The 22180-nt window shown below is 42.5% G+C and overlaps 1 protein-coding gene across 2 annotated transcripts in view; it reads left to right on the top strand.

Annotated features, from left to right (window-relative positions):
* CAMKK1 (calcium/calmodulin dependent protein kinase kinase 1) overlaps positions 1-22180 on the top strand; it is a 297155-nt gene that overhangs the window by 89955 nt on the left and 185020 nt on the right. For both annotated transcript variants that reach the window (XM_075852857.1, XM_075852858.1), the window contains exon 2: positions 20678-21177. In XM_075852857.1, coding sequence (XP_075708972.1) covers positions 20782-21177 — 396 coding nt within the window. In that variant the 5' untranslated portion in view covers positions 20678-20781. The remainder of the gene's footprint in view (positions 1-20677; positions 21178-22180) is intronic.

Here is a 22180-nt window from a genome sequence, read left to right on the forward strand (position 1 = left end):
ACGCTGTAAAATAGAAATAATGGCAGAATTGCAGTGTTTTGCTCATCATGAAGCACCATCGACTGAAAAAAAATGAGTATGGCTCTCCGAATTTAGCGACACAAAATCAAATGATCCCCACCCAAAAAAAATATTTTTATTTAAAGAAGTGTTTTTTTTTTATACATTAAATGTACCCCAAAATAGTACCATTAAAAAATACAACTTGTCCTGCAAAAAAGAAGCCCTCCTACAGCGAAGTCTAAAATTTATGGCTCTCGAAACTGAATTATAGCTGCCTCCTTTAGGGGTTAAAGCCCTGATGTGTCCTTTTGTGTGAAGCATTTTTATATTTTATTCAGCTATTTATTTATTATATAGGTAAGGATCTGTTCACATCAGTGTTGGGCTTCCGTTTATCGGTTCCGTTCAATCTTTTTGTCGGAGGAACCGATGATTGGATAGCTAAACAGAAACCATAGCTTCCGTTTGCATTACCATTGATTTCAATGGTAATGCTTCCCTTGCAGTTGGTTCCCGTTTGTTTCCGTTCTGTAAAGTTTCCGTCTTTTTCACGGAAACTATAGCGTAGTAGACTACGCTGATGTGAACAGGCCCTAATGGATGCTGGATGTTAACCACTAATGGCAGCCATTACTGTGGGTTGTCCTCTATCTTTGCTGAGAATCTAAATGCCATATAAATTTGCCTTATGCAAAATCATGATTACATTGTGTAATTAATGCTGTATCTATGGCCGCAATGTCTGGGCGGCCTCCTGGAATAGCGGTAACCTCCTTTTAAAGGCAGGATAGAAGCTGGTTGAAGGGAAACAACGTTGCTATATTGGGCATGTGACAGTTATACGCTTACATTTGGACAAATCCCAGAAGCTTGAAAGCCCATAAAGCCTCTTTCTTTTGTTTAATTTTTTTTTACCTATGTGAATGTATACATTATCTTTTTTTTTACTAGCTTCTTAATTCATACACTATATGGATTGTTACACATACAGGAGCTTTTATGACATCCCATTCTAAATCCGTAGGACTCTGTGCGGTCTAGTCAAGTTCTTCCACACCATACGTATTCAACCATGTCTTTATGGATTTTGCTTTGTGCAATGGGGCACAGTCATACTAGAACAGAAAAGGGCCTTCCCCAATCTTTACCCACAAAGTTGGAAGCATACAATTGTCCAAAATGTCTTGGTATTCTGAAGCATTAAGATTTCCCTTCAGTGGATTGAAGGGACCCTGGAAAACAACCCCAAAGCATCATACGTCCTCCACTAAACTTTACAGTTTGCACAATGCAGTCATGCGAGTAACTGGCTTGTTACAATGGTGGCATCCTATTACAGTACCACGCTCGAGTTCCGTGAGCTCTATATAATGACTCATTCTTTCACAAATATTTGTAAAGGCGACTGCATGACTAGGTGCTTGATGTTATACACCTGTGGCAACAAGGCTGAAAAACACCTGAATTCAATGATTAGTAGGTGTGTCCCAATACTTTTGTCCATATAGTGTATGTTGGCTGCTAAATCTATACTATTTTTACCATGTCCACATTGTGCAAGTTAAACATCAAAAGGTGTTATTGCAGCACATTACTAATAGATAAAAGGGTCCTTTTAAAGCAGATCTATCATGTATTATTTAAAGGAGTGGACAAGAGTAGAAAAACATCTGGTCTTCCAGAGACAGCGCCACACTTGTCTGTGTTTTTTTTTCTAGTATTGCATGTCTGCTCTATTGAAGTGAATGATGCTGAGCTGCAATAACACACACAACCTGTGGACAGGTGTGGCACTGTTTTTGGAAGAAAGCAGTCATGTTTTCTAATACTGGACAACGCTTTTAGGGGTAGCACAGCATGGGGACAAGTAGCTTATGCCCACTAGAGGGTCAAACTATTTACAAATATGCAATGTCAGCAATTATCCTGTAACTGGACATCTAGTGGCATGTTGTTAATGGTTCAGTAGTATTGAAAATTGGAATTCCTCTCCTGTTGTTGCGGATAAAAGCCTCCATCTGTATTTAGGTGCTTTATCTGTAAAGCACCTCAGAACATGTTGGTGCTTAACATCGCTATTCCGTGTGCGTGGATTTATATACAGCGGAGCACAGATTGAAAACTGGTCCATAATATAGACCCACAACTGTGCTGTCAGGTGCTTCCATGAGGCATTGCGTTCTTTTTGTGATATTGCACTTGTGTAAATCATGTAATATTGGAGACAAATGGAGGTATGGTAATGGCCCACAGATTTGTATGCGTATCGCATGACCCGCTGTGTGAACTAAATTCTGTATACAGACATGCGCATTGGGCGTGGAGAGACACACGATGCTCTCTAGATATAAAATTGTTGCCATAGCAGCTTTACCGTCCAGTGTTTAGGAGCGTCTCTCCACGCCTGATGTCAGATCGAGCTGGAGAGGTATGGGCTTGTCCACACGTAATGGAAATGCGTCAGAAAATTCCGTTGAACGTAGCAGACATTATGCTGAGACAAAAACACACCATTTCCTGTGCTTTTTTTACTGCAGAAATTGGTGCGTGTTTTGCTGCGGTTTTCACAATGCTGGGGGATGGTGACCTCTCTGAAAAACGCAGCAATTCAGTCCACTTTCCGCAGCAGAAATTGACGTTCTACGGTACAAAAAATACGCACCAATTTCTGGTCTGAATTTTTCACAGCATGTGCATGAGATTTGTTAAATCACACCCACTTTGCTGCTACTTTATTCTGCTGCATATTTTCCGTCCGCAATTCCGCTATGTGTAGACACGCCCTATAACTGGACTGAGGCTTTTATCAAGTGTATTAGGAGGCTCCTATAAAACAGAAGCTAAAGTTTACAACTACATGAATTTGTGATAAGCCTTTAGCTAATATTTTTATTACAAGAAACATTTTAGTTTTGTAGTGTTTACTATAATTATTATACAAATCAAACCCATGTAGCAGAGGTCCTACTTCACGACGTCGGCCACTGGTGCTTTTCCCATAGAAGCACGTTCAGACAATATAAAACAGCACGTACCCTTTGATATTGCCCCAGGCGATTTGCAGACATCAGTGGCTTTACTGCAGAAATCTCCGTTTTATGTTACAGGGTATCTACTATTCTGTTTTCTCTGTGTCTATCCATTCTTTCATGTGGTTTGTGTCCTTTTAATACACAAGTTGCACATAAAATCTTATTTCATCCCCTAATCATATCTGTAGTTGTCAAGAATTATGCTGTTGTTTGGATTCTGAGACCACAAACCAATTACTACGGCAGATGCTATGAAACCTCAGGATCCTTTAAAACGTTATTTTTCTGCCACTCCGTCCAGATTGTTTCATTGCAGTTGCACACTCAAGATTGTATTACTTAGAGCTCATCCCCACCCATCCCCCGTTACTCCCCAATATGTAGTAGTAGGTGTTCCACGTTTTCCATGCTTCCGTTAAATCTATTTTACTTTGCTGATAATTGCTATTAATCAGGGTTATTTTTTAAAATATATATATATATATATATATATATAATAGTTGTCGTCTAATTTAACCCTTTCACTGCCAAGGACATATGTAATACATCAAGACTTTAGACACTTTCTGCGACTTGATTACAAGAGCTAGAGCTTAGATCTTGGTATCCTATTAAGGTTGGGTTCCCACGGGTCGGATATAATGCATAAAACTACAGTGTGAGCCCGCAGGGAATTCCGCAATAAAAGCCGCACAAATATTGGTAAGAAAACCCCAAAAACTCATATTAGGCCTCATGCACACGACCGTAAAAACTCCCGTTATTACGGGTCGTAATTACGACCCGTAATAACGGGCTCATAGACTTCTATTGGCCACGGGTACCTTCCCGTTTTCTTACGGGAAGGTGCCCGTGCCGTTAAAAAAGATAGAACATGTCCTATTTCAGGCCTTAATAACGGCACGGACAGTCCATAGAAGTCTATGGAGCTCCCGTAATGACGGGTGGCTACATGTGTGCACCCGTCATTACGGCAGCGTTGCTAAGCGACGTCAGTAAATAGTCACTGTCCAGGGAGCTGAAAGACTTAACTGATCGGCAGTAACTCTTTCAGCACCCTGGACAGTGACTACCGATCATAATAAAGAGCAACCTGTAAAAAATAAAAATAAAAGACGTTCATACTTACCGAGAACTTCCTGCTTCCTCCAGTCCGGTCTCCCTGCCGTTGCCTTGGTGACGCGTCCCTCTCGACATCCGGCCCGACGTCCTGGCCGTCCCTGGATGAGGTTTAAGCCCATGTGACCGCTGCAGCCAATCACAGGTCAATCACAGGCTGCAGCGGTCACATGGACTGCCGCATCATCCAGGGATGTCGGGCTGGATGTGAAGAGAGGGACGCGTCACCAAGACAACGGCCGGGTAAGTATGAATTTCTTTAACTTTTATTACAGAAAGGGCTGTCCCTTCTCTCTATCCTGCACTGATAGAGAGAAGGGGCTGCCGATTAGTGCAGTGCTATTTTGCTGCCAAAAACGTGCCCGTAAATACGGGTGGAATACGAGTGACACCGGACCCATATTTACGGGCACGAGTCCGTAAATACTGGTGCAAAACGGGTCGAATACGTGTGACACCGGACCCGTATTTACGCCAGTATTTACGGGTGGGAAAAAATACGGTCGTGTGCATGAGGCCTTAGACCCCATGCACATGACTGTGCCCGTAATTACGGGCACGGCCAGCCGCGGTCACACGTCCGTATTTAGGCCTCATGCACGCGACCGTAAAAACTCCCGTTATTACGGGTCGTAATTACGACCCGTAAAATAACGGGCTCATAGACTTCTATTGGCGACGGGTGCCTTCCCGTTTTCTCACGGGAAGGTGCCCGTGCCGTTGAAAAAGATAGAACATGACCTATTTCAGGCCGTAATAACGGCACGGACAGTCCATAGAAGTCTATGGAGCTCTCGTAATGACGGGTGGCTACATGTGTGCACCCGTCATTACGGCAGCGTTGCTAAGCGACGTCAGTAAATAGTCACTGTCCAGGGAGCTGAAAGAGTTAACTGATCGGCAGTAACTCTTTCAGCACCCTGGACAGTGACTACCGATCAGTATAAACCGGTAAAAAATAAAAATAAAAGACTTTCATACTTACCGACAACTTCCTGCTTCCTCCAGTCCGCTGCAGCCAATCACAGGTCAATCACAGGCTGCAGCGGTCACATGGACTGCCGCGTCATCCAGGGATGTCGGGCTGGATGTGAAGAGAGGGAAGCGTCACCAAGACAACGGCCGGGTAAGTATGAATTTCTTTAACTTTTATTACAGAAAAGGCTGTCCCTTCTCTCTATCCTGCACTGATAGAGAGAAGGGGCTGCCAATTAGTGCAGTGCTATTTTGCCGCCAAAAACGTGCCCGTAAATACGGGTAGAATACGGGTGACACCGGACCCATATTTACGGGCACGGGTTCGTAAATACTGGTGCAAAACGGGTGGAATACGTGTGACACCGGACCCGTATTTACGCCAGTATTTACGGGTGGGAAAAAATACGGTCGTGTGCATGAGGCCTTACAGCTTGTTCTCCCATTATAAAGTATGGGAGCACAGTCCATGAAAAATAAAAAAATATGAAACGTACTATTTTTTCCGGGAATTTCCACGGCATGAACACCTTCCCGTAAATATACACGAAGGTGACCGTCGGCATAGAAACGAATGAGCCCTTAATTACGGGCGATTTTTATGGCGATGCGTCTGTTTGTTCTGAGTGCAGCTTACTGGGATGACACTGCAGCCGTCACATGGGATGAAACGTCATTCAAGGTGGCCAGGCTGCTTTTAGTCCAGTGCAACGCATCGCTATGACAACGGATGGGGGTAAGTAATATATTTTTTAATAATTTTAAATCAAATAAAGCTTTTATATTTTTTTTACTCATTTGTGAACTTGCATATTTGTTGAGGGGTTTACATCCCCATTGAATTCAATGGGGAAAACCTGTAACAGAAAAGCAATGAATATGCAGTATAAATTTACACGCTGCGGATTTAAATTCCACACCGCAGCGTGTCAATTTATTAATGTTGTTCCTGCAAATGTTTTCTGCAGCATGTGGATGAGCTTTGCTAAATCTCATTCACTTTGCTGCTACTGTAAATGCTGCAGAATTTCCGCACAGAATTTTGTTGCGGAAATTCTGCAGCATTTACGCTACATCGGTATACAGCCAGAATCTTGCCTTTTTTTTTTTTAAGGCCTAGTTCGCACTGAGTTTTTTAATGATGTTTCTGACATGCAAACCGCGTCGGAAACCGGGCAAAAAAAATGGCTGAAATTGCCTCCCATTGATTTCAATGGGAGGTGGAGGTGTTTTTATGCGCAAGCAGAAAAAACGCTGTGGGGCGAAAAAAAATGACATGCTCTTTCTTCAGTCGCTTCAGTCTCTGACCTTTCATTGACATAAATAGGAGGCAAACTGTTTCCGCAACGTTTTTTTGCCTGCGGCGCTCAATGGCCGCGGCCGATAAACTAGGTGAAAAACGTGGCAAAGAGCGCGCAGGCAGGTTAAAATCTGCCTCAAAATTGATTCCGATTTTTCTGCCTGCAAAAAACTTTGAGTGAACATACCCTAAAGGGGGTTTTACACTGGGCGATTATCGGGCAGACAAGCGTTCATAGAACGCTCGTTGCTGATAATTGCCCTGTGTGAACAGGGGAACAATCGGCAGATGAATTGATCGATTATTTGCTGGTCATATCGTTTTAAAAAAAGTAAACTATCGTTGTCAGCAGCACATCTCCCTTGTAATCGGGGAGACGCGCTGCCGACATGATGATAATGGATGGGGACAAGCGATCAGAGTAACGACCGCTCGTCCCCATCCATAGCTCTGTGTGACAGGACTCTCCGTGTGTCTCGTTGATTGGTGCTCGCTGCATCAGCCGCTTATCGGCCGGTGTAAAAGGGCCTTAAGGCTCAATGCACACAATGTTTATTACCAGCGGTTTTGCTGCATGGATTTGCGTGCGGAAAATCCAGTGTAATTCAGTACCAACATAGTAAATGAGATTCCAGGAAATCTCATGTACATGCTGCAGTATTTTTCGGGACGGAAGTTGACCTGCGGTACATTTTTTAGAATCCGCAGCATGTCAATTTATCTTGCGTTTCCGCTTGGGAATTGTATCTGTCTAGTTCTGTGGAAAATCACACCAAAACACGCAGCATGAAAGCGTGCTGAAAAACGCGTCAAAACATAAAACACTCACCGAAAAATGCACTATTAGGTGGATTTTTTCCTGCGTATTGCTGCGGTTTTGGTGCGTATTTTCTGCAGCAAAATATGCAATGTGTGCATGTAGCCTAAAGCTCTAGGTGCAATATTTGGGGAGCAGTGCTTGTTTACGTTGGGGAGCAGGATGAGAAATTTTACTTCCTGACTTTGTGTCTCTGTGAGGAAGGGGGGGAAGCTCCAAGTGACATCAGGAAGAAACATTACAACCTGTCGACTGCGCTATTGATTCTATCAAAACAACGGAATCCGTTCACAACGGTGACAAACCGAAACCATTAGCAAAGTTCCTGTCCCCATTGAGATCAAAGGGGATGCAAACGGAAGCTAAGGTTTCAGTTTGCCTTTCCGTTGAGGGGTTAACCTGACGGAAACCTCAGAGGGAACCCCTCAAGGAAGGGCAACGCTGATGTGAACAGGCCCTTACCCACACTCTGTAGATAGTCTAATAGAAGTCGCGACCGCACACATTAGCCAAACTCAGTAATTAAAAAAATATTGTTTTTTACTCCAACATCATGCAACATTTTGTATACTCTGAGCCTTCCTCAAGCATGCTCAACTTCCTCAACTTACTTTGTTGTTGGAGTACAAAACAATATTATTTAACCCCTTAAGGACGCAGCCTTGTTTTGGCCTTAAGGACGCAGCCTTGTTTTGGCCTTAAGGACGCAGCCTTGTTTTGGCCTTAAGGACGCAGCCTTGTTTTGGCCTTAAAGGGAATGTGCTGCCAGCAAAACATGTTTTTTTTTTTTTAGTTAAACAATTCGTGTGTAGGTGATTAAACATTGTTCTAATTTTTTCTATTTTTTTCACGAGTCAGGAAATATTATAAATTGGATTCAATTTATAATATTTCCCAGCACAGGTCACTAGATGGAGCAATTCCCAAAATTGCAGCATTGCATGTGGAAAAGCAACCACATTGCTTTATGCTGCAAAATTGGGAAAAAATCCCTCGCTCTAGTGAGCTCTCAGAATCCCCCCCTCCTTTATCCTGGCTAGTGCCGGGAGAAACGAGGGGTTTGAACGGTCTAACCTCCTACACTGTGTGTCGCCATTTTTTGAGCTAACACACAGTGTAGAAGGTTTACATACACTAGTAAACACACACTGAAACACGAACATACATAGAAATCACTTACCTGCTCCAGTCGCCGCCGCTCCCTCCGGTTCGTCTACTCCGTCTGCTGCCGCTGCTCCATGTGCACAAGTCCGGAAGCCGCGACCGGAAATAGTAATCTTAATGTCCGGCCGCGACTTCCGGTCCACAGGAAAATGGCGCCGGACGGCGCGCATTTCAAATTGGACTGTGTGGTAGCGGCGCATGCGCCGTTCCCACACACACGGCGTACACCATAGTGCATGGAACGGGCCCCGTTCGCATTCCCTATGGGACTGGAGCTGCCGTATTCCATGTCTGTATGTGTCGTTAATCGACACATACAGAAATGGAAAAAAAATGGCAGCCCCCATAGGGAAGAAAAAGTGTAAAAATAGAAAAAAGTAACACACAAACACACAAATAAATATAAACGTTTTTAATAAAACCCTAACATAAAACTGATATAAAAAAATAAATTTTGGTGACACTGTTCCTTTAAGGACGCCGCCTTGTTTTTGCCTTAAGGCTCAGAGCCCATTTTTCAAATCTGACGTATTTCAATTTATGTGGTAATAACGTCGAATTGCTTAAACCTATCCAAGCGATTCTGAGATTGTTTTCTCGTGACACGTTGGGATTTATGTTACTGGTAAAATTTGGACGATATATTCAGTGTTTATTGGTGAAAAATTGCAAAATTTAGAGAAAATTTATAAAAAATAGCAGTTTTCAGAATTTAAATGCATCTGCTTGTAAAACAGACTGTTATACCACCCAAAATAGTTACTAGTTCACATTTCCCATATGTCTACTTTAGATTGGCATCGTTTTTTGAACGGTCTTTTATTTTTCTTGGACGTTAAAAGGCTTAAAAATATGAGAAATTGCTGTTTATGTTCTAAGAAAATTTCAAAAGCCTTTTTTTTAAGGTACCTGTTCAGTTCCAAAGTGGCTTTGAGGGGCCTATGTGTTAGAAACCCCCATAAAACACCCCATTTTGAAAACTAGACCCCTCAAAGTATTCAAAACAGCATTTAGAAAGTTTATTTAACCCTTCAGGCATTTCACAGAAGTTAAAGCAAAGTGGAGGTGAAATTTTAAATAAAATTTTTCTTGCTGAATTGCAATTGTATTCAATTTTTTTCTGTAACACAGAAGGTTTTACCAGAGAAACACTACTAAATATGTGTTGTCCAGATTCTGCAGCTTTTAGAAATGTCCCACATGTGTCTCTAGTGTGCTCGTGGACTAAAACACAAGCCCCAGTAGCAAAGAAGGACCTAGTACATTTTGAGGCCTCTTTTTTTATTAGAATATATTTTAGGCAGCATGCCTGGTTTGAAGAGGAGTTGAGGTGCCAAAACAGTAGGAATCCCACAAAAGTGACCCCATTTCGGAAACTACACCCCTCAAGGAATTAATTTATGGTGGTTGTTACCATTTTGACCACACAGTTTTTACACAGCACGTATTTGAATTGGGCTGTGAAATTAAAAAAATGTAATTTTTTCCAATAAGATGTCATTTTTGATAAAAATTTCTTATTTTCACAGGGTACAAAATACCCCATTTTGTTGCCCAATTTCTCCTGAGTGCAGCAATACCCCATTTGTGGCGATAAACTGCTGTTTGGGCCCATGGGTGACCTCAGAAGGGAAGGAGCGCTGTGTGTTCTTTGGAGTGCAGATTTTGCTGGATTGGTTTTTGGGTGCTATGTCACATTTGCAGAGCCCCAGAGGTATCAAAGCAATGTAAACCCACCAGAAGACAACACCCCTTAAGGCATTTATCTAGAGGTGTAGTAAGCATTTTGACCGGAGACCTACACCCCATAAACTGTAATGTGGGTTCTCACGGGTACGGCAATACCCTCAATGTGGCTGTTATCAGCTGCCTGGGCACACGGCAGGGCTCAGAAGGGAAAGTTGAGGGGGGTAAGATGTGCAGAGTGCATCAGGGTAAGTAAAACTGGGGTAGATTAAAAATCAAGGGATGTATGATATATTTTGAAGCACTCTTTCATACGGAGTCTTAGTTTTTCGGGACACGTGTCACATTGATATATTGTGTCCTCCCTTATCCCCATCTTATAGCAGACTTTGTACCTCTTGACTTTTTCCTTTCTTGCCAGTTTGGGGAACTTCTGGAAAGTGTTGCCCTGGTACGATGCGTGTGGCCCCGCTTCCAGAAGTACTGGGTGCCCCCCCCTTCTTGGTCCCTAAAAATTAGGTTCTTGATAATCACCTCTTGAAATTCCAGGAAAGTTCCCCTCTGGCCTGCACATCGACGTAGCACGTACGCATTGTACAATGCCATCTGTATGATGTGCCCGGCCAACTTCTTATACCACACAGATGGCACTGTAGGGCTTCAGGACTTGATCTGACAAGTCCACCCCTCCCATTTAACTATTGTAGTCCAGGATGCAGTCTGGTTTGGGGGTCTTTGTACTGGTACCTCGTACAGGTACATGGGTACTGGTGTGGCATCTCTCTTGTCTTGTACTTGACACACAATATGTTGCTGTTGGATTGTGCCCTACTCTCACCCCTTCTGAGTGTTTGCCCAAGCAGAGTCTTAGGGAGGCCTCTCAGATTTCTTCTAGCAGTGCCGCATGTCGCAGTACTTCTGGAAGCGAGGCACTTGAAGAGTGGGACGCTGGTATAAAAATGAACCAGGTAGAGGTGGTAACCCTGGTCCAGCAGTGGGTGCACCAAATCCCACACAATTTTTTCATTAACTCCCAGTAAGGGGGGGGCATTCTGGGGGCTGAGCACTGGTGTCCTTCCCTTCATATATCCTAAATTTGTAGGTATACCCTGATGCACTTGCACAGCTTATATATCTTCACACCATACCTTGCCCTCCTACCCGGCAGGTACTGGCGGAATTGAAGCCTCCCTTTAAAATGTACCAAGGACTCATCAATAGAAATACACTTCTTGGGGGTGCATGCTTAGGAAAACCGGGCACTGAAACGGTCTAATAGGGGTCTCTGTTTATACAAACGGTCAAAACTGGGGTAGTCTTGGAGTAGGCAATGCTCATTAGGAGAAGCAAAGTATTGCCTCGTTTTTATTTTTTTTAGGTTCCAGTTCAGTTCTGAAGTTGCTTTGAGGGACCTATATATTAGAAACCCCTATGAAACACCCCATTTTAGAAACTAGACCCCTCAAAGTATTCACAACAGCATTTAGAAAGTTTATGAACTCTTTAGGTGTTTCACAGGAATTTAGAACAAAGTAGAGGTGAAATTTACATATTTATTTTTGTCAGTAAATCCTTTTTATACCATTTTTTTCTATAACACAAAAGGTTTTACCAGAGAAACACAACTTAATATTTATTGCCCAGATTCTGCAGTTTTGAGAAATATCCCACATGTGGCCCTAGTGCGGTAATGGACTGAAGCACCGGCCTCAGAAGCAAAGAATCACCTATTGGATTTTGAAGCCTCTTTTTTATTAGGCACCATGTCCGGTTTGAAGAGGTCTTGTGGAAACCCCCCAAAAGTGACCCCATTTTGGAAACTAGACCCCTTGAGGAATTCATTGTAGTTTTCATGGGGTGCATGCGGCTTTTTGATCAGTTTTTATTCTATTTTTAGGTGGCGTGGTGACTAAAAAACAGCAATTCTACTATTGTTTTTTTATTCATTTTTTTTACAGCGTTCACCGTGCGCTATAAATGACATATTCCCTTTATTCTGCGGGGCGATACGATTACAGCAATACCATATGTTTATAGTTTTTTTTATGTCTTATGGCGTTTGCACAACAAAATAAGTTTTGTAAAAAATCATTCACTTTTTGTGTTACCTTATTCTAAGAGCCAGAACTTTTTTATTTTTCCATCAAGAAAGCCGTGCGAGGACTTATTTTTTGCGTAACAAACTGTAGTTTCAATCATTACCATTTTTAGGTACATGCAAATTTTTGATCTCTTTTTATTCCATTTTTTTGGGAGGTGAAGTGACCAAACAATTGTGATTGTGGTACGGTTTATTATTATTTTTTTTTACGGCGTTCACCGTGCGGGATAAATAATGAAATAATTTTGTAGTTCAGGCCGTTACGGACGCGGCGATACCAATTCTGTATAGTTTATTTGTTTGTTTATATATTTTTATTAATAATAAAAGACTGATAAGGTAAAAAGGGGGATTTTTACTTTTAATACTTTTAAAACTTTTATGTTCTTATTTTTACACATCTTTTTTTAACTTTTTTTTAATATTATTACTTTGTCCCACTAGGGAACTTGAGGGAAGGAGGCCCTGATCGCTATTCTAATACACTGCACTACATGCGTTGTGCAGTGTATTAGAACTGTCATCTACTCACTGACAGCAAGCATAGTGGGTCCTGACTTTGTCAGGACCCACTAGGCTTCCGTCGATGGCATAGCCGGACGCCATTGTTTGGTATCCGGTTGCCATAGTCCCCATCGCCGGCCGCTATCGTGTAGCAGGCCAGCGATGGCAGCTTAACCCCTAAAAAGCCGCAATCTCTATTGAACGCGGCTTTTAAGGGGTTAATCAGCGGGGACACAGCGATTGGTCCCCACTGTAGGAGCTGTGACAGCTTCTGTACGAGACAGCAGCTGTCACAGCTCCTGTATGTTTCGGGAGGACGGCCGAAATGACTGTTACTCCCGAGACGTACTATTTGGTCATGGAGCGCGAACGATACAGCTACCATGACCTAATAGTACCTCCAGGAGCGGGAAGGGGTTAAAGGGGTTATGTGGGGAGGGAAAAGAATTAGCAGCATTACTCAGTGCATTATGTGAGTACTCTCGCTAATATACATTTCGGTCCCCCGTCGCGCTGATTCTGAGATTTTAATAGATTTTTATAGAGCTGGCGGGGGACCGGAAGTCTAGTTGCACAGTCTTGCTTTATGGCGACATGACTCTTCGTCATGTGACAGACCCCGATGTACTCTATGTACAAGCAGTAGCAGCACCGAGCTGCAAATTACATTCTACAGTGCTGGATCCCGTACTGGAGACTGAGCCTGGGAGACAGAGCTGAACGCTCTGTCTCCTAATGCACAGTTATGAGCTGCTGGCAGCATGAACCATGGTCAGTCTGTGCTGCAATTTTAGAGACAGAATCTGCTATGCAAGTTTGCACACTCCTGCACTATAAGACTATGTTCACACAGGGCGGATACGCTTAGTAAAAGCACACCGCGTATCCGTTTTTTTTGCTGCAGGGAATTCCAGCTGAAAAACCGCACGAAATTGTGGTGCAGTTTTTCTTCCGAAATGTCCGTTGCGGAAAACTGACACATAAAACAGAAAAAGTTTGATACTTAAGTAGCCATGGCGAGGTGTCCATCCGTCGTCCTGCAGCCCATCCTACTGGGATGACGTTTTATCCCATTTGAATACTGCAGCCTGTGATTGGCTACTGTTCTGCCATAAGAAACGCAACATCTGCTATTTGTTGCGGGTTTTACCTCCCCATTGAATTGAATGTGAAAAACTTGCAACAAAAAACAGCTATTACGCAATTACAATTCACATGCTGCGGATTTTTAAAAAAACGCACCGCAGGTCATTTTCTGAGCGTTTTTTCCGCTCATCATTTACACAGCGTGTGAATGCGATAAAGAAGTCACTTGCGGAAAATCTTCAGTATTTATGCTACGTGTGAACTTGCCCTAAGGCCTCATTCACACGAACTTGTTAAACGTCCGTGTGATGGCCCTTGAAACAACGGCCGTCTCACGGACCTATATAATTAAATGTGGCCGTTCACACGGCCATTGTTTCAACGGACCATGTGAAGGGTCCATGAGAGAATAGGACACGTCCTATTTTTCACGCTTCACGCATCCCTCCATAGACTGTAGTCTATGGGGGATGCGTGATATCGCGTTCCGCAGCTCAGAGCACGGATGCACTTCGGACTTGAAAAACGGCAGTTTTTCACGTCCGAGATGCGCAGCGCCTGTCTGAATCTAGCCTGAGGGTGGATTCACATGCGGCAGTTTTTTTTGTGTGAAAAAGACTGAAAAATCTGTTACAGAAATCTGCAGCAAAGTGCGTTTTTACTGGGCATATTGCTGCTGAAACGTTGCGTTTTTTACCGCAGTGGTTTTACCTGCGTATTTAGTGTCAAGCATTAATTAAAGCAAAGTATATGTGCACCTGCTAGTTTTCCAGTGTTTCTTTTATACTGCGTTTCCGTTGCTTATGCAGTTCAAAAATCACAACAAAACAAATTTGTTGTAGAATTTATGCTTCCCATTCAAGTCTATGGGCGAAACATGCAGCATCTCGGCACAGAACCCGCAGCATAAATTGACACACTGTAGAATTGAACAAATTCCCCACGACTTATCTGCATTTGATTTTCCGCAGCGTGTGCTTGATATTTGCTAAATTTACTTTGCTACTGTAAATGCTGCGGCATTTCAGAACAGAATTCATTTGCGGAAATTCCGCAGCATTTACGCTACATGGGAACCCAGCCCAATCGTTTCTCTATATGATTGGAGGTACACTTTAAGGCCCCATGCACACGGCCATGCTCGTAATCACAGGCTGCGATTGCGGGCACGGACAGTTGCCTGCATTTTCGCCCCGTGCTCCCATACAAAGTATGGGAGCACGGACCTTAAAAAGCAAAAGATAGGACATGTCCTTTCTTTTGCGGTACACTTCTTCGGCTCGAACACCTTCCCGTAAATAAACAGGAAGGTGTCTGTGAACAATTCACTTCTAATGTTCACGGACACCTTCCCGTTTATTTACGGGAAGGTGTCTTGGCCGTAGAAGTGTACCGCAATCGCGGCCCGTGATTACGGGCACGGCTGTGTGCCTTAAAGGGGTTTTCCACCTTCTGTCAACTGATGACCTATCCACCGGATAGGTCATCAGTACATAATCTGTGGGGGTCCGACACCCGTGTCCCGCACAGATCAGCTGGTCCGGTGCCTCTGTGCACGGACACGGAATTAAAGTGAATAAGAAAAGACTTGCAGTTCTGCAGCATGGCCGCTATGCTATGTACGGAGCCAACTGCTTCCGGGCTCCATACATAGCATTATGTGCCATGACATCCGGTGGCCGCAAGCCACCTTAGCAGCTTATCGGTGCGGGGTACGGGTGTCAGACCCGCACAGATGATATACTGATGACCTATCCGGGGTATAGGTCATCAGTTGTCAGAAGGTGGACAACCCCTTTAAGCCTTATGTATTCTAAACTGGAGGTTTAGGGTATGTGCACACGTAGTGACCAAAAACGTCTGAAAATACAGAGCTGTTTTCAAGGGAAAACAGCCCCTGATTTTCAGACGTTTTTTGAGCAACTCGCGTTTTTTATGTCCGTTTTTGGAGCTGTTTTCATTGGAGTCTATGAGAAAACAGCTCCAAAAACGTCCAAAGAAGTGTCCTGCACTTCTTTTGATGAGGCTGTATTTTTACGCGTCGTCGTTTGACAGCTGTCAAACGACGACGCGTAAATGACAGGTCATCTGCACAATACATCGGCAAACCCATTCAAATGAATGGGCAGATGTTTGTCGACGTATTGTAGCCCTATTTTCAGACGTAAAACGAGACATAATATGCCTCGTTTACGTCTGAAAATAGGTCGTGTGAACCCAGCCTTAAAAGGAAGAAAAAATATATAAAGCAACTAAGAGTATAAAATAAGACATGTTAGAGACTCCATTATATGCGTAGTAAAAACAAGCCACAAAAAAGATTTGCACGAATTGAAGTTGATAATTTTGTCATTGGAGTTATTTGTTGTAAATGATGTAATTTTACAAATAGCACTATAATGCTAGATTCTTTCTTTGCTTCTAAAACACGTTTACGCAGCAGGCCTGCACTATAACATATGTATAATTTTCAGTTTTGTAGATGCAGACATTCATTATATTATATACTACCACAGACCCACCTTTTAATGCAACAATAATAAAACATATATTATGGCCTTGGGATTTGGTATACAGAACATATATACTTGTTTTTTTTCCGTTTTGATAATTTTACAATCAATGACATCACTGTAATATAGTCATCGCTTCTGTTTTATTTATTGCTGGGTATGATAAAGGGAGGAACCATAAACCACACACAGAATAAATAAGAGCTTGTTACTTTGTAATATGGTAGTGATTCATGTTGTATATACAGGGGCAAAGGTTATCCCAGTGCAAGTAAATCACAATTTTGTATATATTTTTTCATACACATTTGATTTGTGTGTGGTACAACGTGCATTTATGTTTCCTCCTCTGCCCCCTGGGCTAATATCTACAGGGTACTTCGAAACAAGGAGATCATACATACAGGATATAGGGTTAACAATATATAACCAATATAAATGTACATATCCACAAAAACAACACTATCTGCAGTACTGATGAAATAACCTGAGTACTAGTGAACACTTATAGGGGGAACATAATAAAACCGTTATTAATTGTTCCATTATCTCTTTTCTATTATCTATGGGGCTAAAGGGGTTGTCCACCTTCTGACAACTGATGACCTATCCACCGGATAGGTCATCAGTATGTCATCGGTGCGGGTCTGACACCCGGACCCTACACCGATAAGCCGCCCTGCTGGCCTGTGGGCACCGGATGTTAATGCTATGTACGGAGCCCGGAAGCTGTTGGCCCTGTACATAGCATAGTGGCCGTGCTGCAGAACTGCAGGTCCGCTCCTATTCACTTGAATAGGAGCAAAGCAGCTCGGCCGCTATTCCGTGTCCGGAGATAACCGCTTCCGGCTTGTACGTCTGGTGCACGGAGGCACCGTTCCAGCTGATCTGTGCGGGGCCCGGGTGTCGGACCCCCGCAGATCATGTACTGATGACCTTTCCGGTGGATAGGTCATCAGTTCTCAGAAGCTGGAAAACCCCTTTAAGGAATAACAAGAATTGTCAGAAATGCGGTATACATCAAGCAGATCTGTCAAAACGACTGGACCCTGTCACAACGGTGAAAGACAGAAACCAATAGCTAGGTTTCCGTCACCATTGAGTTTAATGGTGAGACAAAGGAAGCTGAGGTTTCTGTTTGCCTTTCCGATGAGGGATTAACCCGACGGAAACCTCCAACAGAACTCCTCAGCGGAAAGTGACGGTGATGTGAACTATTCCTAATAAATGGCATTAGTTCAATGGGAACCTCTTTCTGAATTCATTGATGGCCTATGCTTTGGATAGGCCATCAATATCAGATCAGTAGAGGTTCGACTCCCAGCATCCCTTCAGATCAGCTGATTGTTTGGGGCGGTAGCATTTGTCACCGAGGCCTTTTCACAGTTTACCAGTACAGCGCTGTGCACATCCGTAGCGGCTCTGCCTGGGATTGCAGCTCATTCACACTCACTTGAATTGGACGGGAACTGCAATCCCAGGCACTGCGCCGTACACATCCGCAGCAGCTAAACCCCTTTAGTCAGCTGATCGCTGGGAGTAGGACCCCCACCGATCTGATATTTATGGTCTATCCGAAGATTAGACCATCAATATAAAATGTGCAGACAACCCCTTTAATGTTAACCATTTGACCTTTCCTAATTTACATACTGTTTGTTGGAAACAAATCTAGCTTTGCATACATAATGTGTGTATACATAATAGATGATTGCCTGTATAGTAACGGTATTATAATAATAATTTAAAACAAAATCATATTCTATCCATGCACTTCTGTAGAAAGCCCTTGGAATCTTTGGTGATCTAAAGGATTGGAATCTAGAAGTGGGCTGATAATAATGAGAATGATGCCACTATCTTCCACTGTATCTGTGATGTTTATGTAACAGATAAAAATACGTTGAAGAGCAGTAATATTTTCAGACTCTATGAAGCCATGTGTTGTAAGTTAATAGATGATTTGTGGTAGCACAGTAGCTGCTTGTATAATTCACTGTTGTATTCTGCTAGAGGTAAATATAACTCCTAATATATCATCTTGGGGTTATAATAATAAAGAGTAATAATTGGACTTTCATTCCACAAGCTCGCTAGAGGAGCTCTAATTGTAATAATGAGATCTAATTGATTTACCTATTGTATAAAACCCAGGAGAGGGCTGTTTATTGGAAATAAAAGAGACACTGGTTGGATTGTTTGGATAGATTCCAGATTCCACGTGTTTTACTTTTTCATTCATAGCGTAATTTTCATTAGACACTATTATATACTAGTGCAGTCCTCATCCTTGTATTAATACAGCGGTAAGAGTTGTTTAGGAGAGCCATTTCACGCCTTTACCGGACCCACTTAGTCTTAAGTCACCGTGGTATACTGAATTATGGGGAAGAGAACTTGACAATCAATTCCCCTCTGAGCAACGGGCCAAGGCCTACCTTTGTGCTCATAAATTTCTGGCGGCTTGTAGGACCCAGGAAAATAACTGTAAAATTCTCTCCAGGTAGAACGTCTGTCAGCTGACGTATACTTACCTATACTTACCTCTTCCAGCATCCCCTCTGTCCTGGCTGATGCCGTACTGCTCTTCGGTTTCGCATGACTCGCTTCCTTCGACGCCGCTGCTCTGCACCTGGTCCCCTAACTGCTGCTAGTATGTACATGCGCTGACCCCTCCTCCCTTAAAGGGCCAGCGCATGCCAGTTCACGCAGCTTTCCCAGGGAACATAAGGTGCTTTTGCCCTGGGCCTGAAAAATTGGATTTCCTACTAACCTGCTAGTTTGTTTGCTGTATTGCCTTTTGAATATAGTGTTACCGACTCTGCTTGACCTCGTCCTGTCTGCCGACTGCCCTGACCTTCTGTCTGTCTTCCCTTACGACCGTGTAGGCCTGCCCTGACCCTTCGGCCCTGCTTGTATTGGCCTTGTACTAGGCTTACTGTCTTTGTTAGTTTATCTGTTAACATCTGCCATTGCTAACAGAGACTACTCTGGGGGTAACGACGTGGGGATTCCTAGCAGGTATGTCCACATTTCCATATGGAGGTTAAAGGGTGAGCACCTAGCTATCCCTTGGACGCCACTCCCTGAATTATCCTAATGCCAAATCAGTTAGCAACTGGTTCACACCATCTTCGGATGGCTCTGTGACAGGAAATGTAAAAAAAAAAAAATTCTCCCAGTGACTTGATTAATTATCCCAAGATAATTGGCGCTCTACTGATGCCCCCTCTATTTTGGAATATGCCTAGGAAGTGAATTTTGTGTGTAGAATGGAATACTGAATGGCAGAGTGTAGCGACAGGGTGGACGGACGTCTTCTGACGTGACAGTTGGCTAAGACTCGCCTGACTTCTCACACTTGGTGCTGAGTGATGTCTTCTTGGAGACTTGTGCTTGACCCCTCAAACTGCTTGTTCTGCAAGGTGGCAGTAGTTTCTAATATTCTGCCCCTCTTATCAATTGTTCCTCTTTCTCCCTCTCTAAACCTAAAAAACCCCATAAATGATTTATCTAAAAAATGCTCTTTTAATGGTTACAAGACTTGGATGTAACCACAATGTATCACTTTTGTTTTGTGCTTTTACTAATTAAAAATCTAAATTAAGACACATCTTTTTTGTTTTTGTTTTAATCTTTGATTTATATATATATTTTTAAAATCCTATTTTCTTTTACATTAATATGTGGGCAGACATATTGCCTAAGCTGCTGCAGCAATTCCAAAGTTTAAGTTTACAGCAGGGGTGTACATAAGAAACGATCGATTTAAAATTGATTTCTATTGTTGTGAGTGCTCTGTGACATGTACAGTAGTTATTGTGCACGGAGGAGGAGGAGGAGGGGTGAGCTGTCCCCATCACATATTGTCAATGTTGTGACCCTATCTTACCTGCCTTCAGCTTTATAATAGAGATGTGAGCTTTTATTGTAATCCCGACCTGAGATGACTGCTGACCCTACCCCCAGCACGAATTGAAAAATGATGTAAAGTGTCTTCCTATAATGGGTGCTCAGTGGCCAGTGTAATAACTAGAACGTAACATTTTTATTTTTATAATGTGACCGTGGTGTTGCTTACTTTTATGACTTGGCAGTCGAGATAGTTGGCACCTTTTTAGTCGTCCCCTTCCTGGTTATATCCCGGAGGTTGACGGATAATAGAATGGGATGCACAAATACTGCACAACCTGACGTACATTATGGTCCACATTGTGTAAATTTTTTTTTTTTATATGCATCAGGAGGGGATGCTTTTTAAGTACCTCAATATTAAAATAAATACATTAAACTTTTGACCATGTGATTCTGGTTTTAGTTGTGATAATAGTGAAATTTTTCCATGCGGTCATTAATTAACATTTATTTTTATTGCAGATACTGCGAGGACACAAAGCTTTAATTAAGAAGATCTGTTGTAGCTAATTTGGAACTTGTACATTGCACCCTAGAGACTGGTGGAATTTTCCCACACTGTTACAATGGAGTGTGATTCTGGCCCAAGTAAAGACACTCAGACTGAGCTCGCTGAGAGAGTTGCTGCTATAGATGTGGATGAACAAGCTGTAGGGCCGGACGTGCTGTCTTCTGAAGATATGAACAGCATGACAAATAACGGTATGAGCTCTGGAACTAGTGAAGACGTGTTTCTTTCTTCTCAAGATCAGAGGGACTTGAGCTGTTTCCAAAAAGCCGCTACACGGCCTACACTTTCAAACAGAAAATTCTCCCTTCAGGAAAGATCTACAGGTGGTTGCCTGCCCTTCCAGAACCAGGCCTACGGGCCATATGCAACGGGTCCTGCAACACACATATCACCACGAATAGTTCGAAGGCCAACAATCGAATCCAACCGGGTGTCAATCTCTGACTCTGATGTAAGTTGTACCTTGTATTATATCCAAATGTCCCTTTTGTAAAAGTAGTAGTACTTTGAAACTCATCTTGTCTTCAGTTAGTGCCGTGGCTGTGTTTTACTTCACATAAATCAGGCCCAAATTGGAGGATAACCACCGTTTTGTTATTCGTGTATGTGTAATGTCATATACTTTTTTTTGTGTGTGCAATATAAAAAAAAAAACTAAAAGCATTGCAAAACGGATACCTTCTTTGGTCAACCCATTAGGCAGATTTATAATTGAACAAGCTGTTTATCTGAAAAACTGCCTGAAGGGACCATTTATGCACTTTTTTTTTTCTGGTTAACCAACAGTTTTTATTTGTTTTACTCATGCCTTTTTTGATACAATAATATATAAAATCATACAACTTTTACTGGCTTACACAGAACAACATGATGTAAATTCATCTGTATATCAATGAATGAATATGAATGGAAAAAAAAAACCTCAATCTCACTGAAAATCAGTACAAAGAATAAAGGCAAGGATAAGTATTTGCAAAGTTACTCTGTGTTTGACAGATTTTATACAGTGTTATGTTAGAGTCTCTGTCACCACATTATAAGTGCCCTCCCTATCTTGTACATAATGTGATCGGCGCTGTAATGTAGATTACAGCAGTGTTTTTTATTTAGAAAAACAATAATTTTTGACGGAGTTATGACCTATTTTAGCTTTATGCTAATGAGTTTCTTAATGGACAACTGAGCGTGTTTTACTTTTTGACCAAGTGGGCGTTGTGGAGAGAAGTGTATGACGCTGACCAATCAGTGACCAATCCGCATCATACACTTCTCTCCATTCATTTACACAGCTTATAGTGATCTAGCTATATCGCTATGTGCAGCCACATACACACACATTAACGTTACTCAAGTGTCCTGACAGTGAATAGACATCACTACCAACCGGGACGTGATGTCTATTCAGAATCTTGACACTTCGGTAACGTTTGTGAGATTTACAGCACAGCAAGCGT

Source organism: Rhinoderma darwinii, chromosome 2, assembly GCF_050947455.1.
Source record: "Rhinoderma darwinii isolate aRhiDar2 chromosome 2, aRhiDar2.hap1, whole genome shotgun sequence".
NCBI lineage: Eukaryota > Metazoa > Chordata > Amphibia > Anura > Rhinodermatidae > Rhinoderma > Rhinoderma darwinii.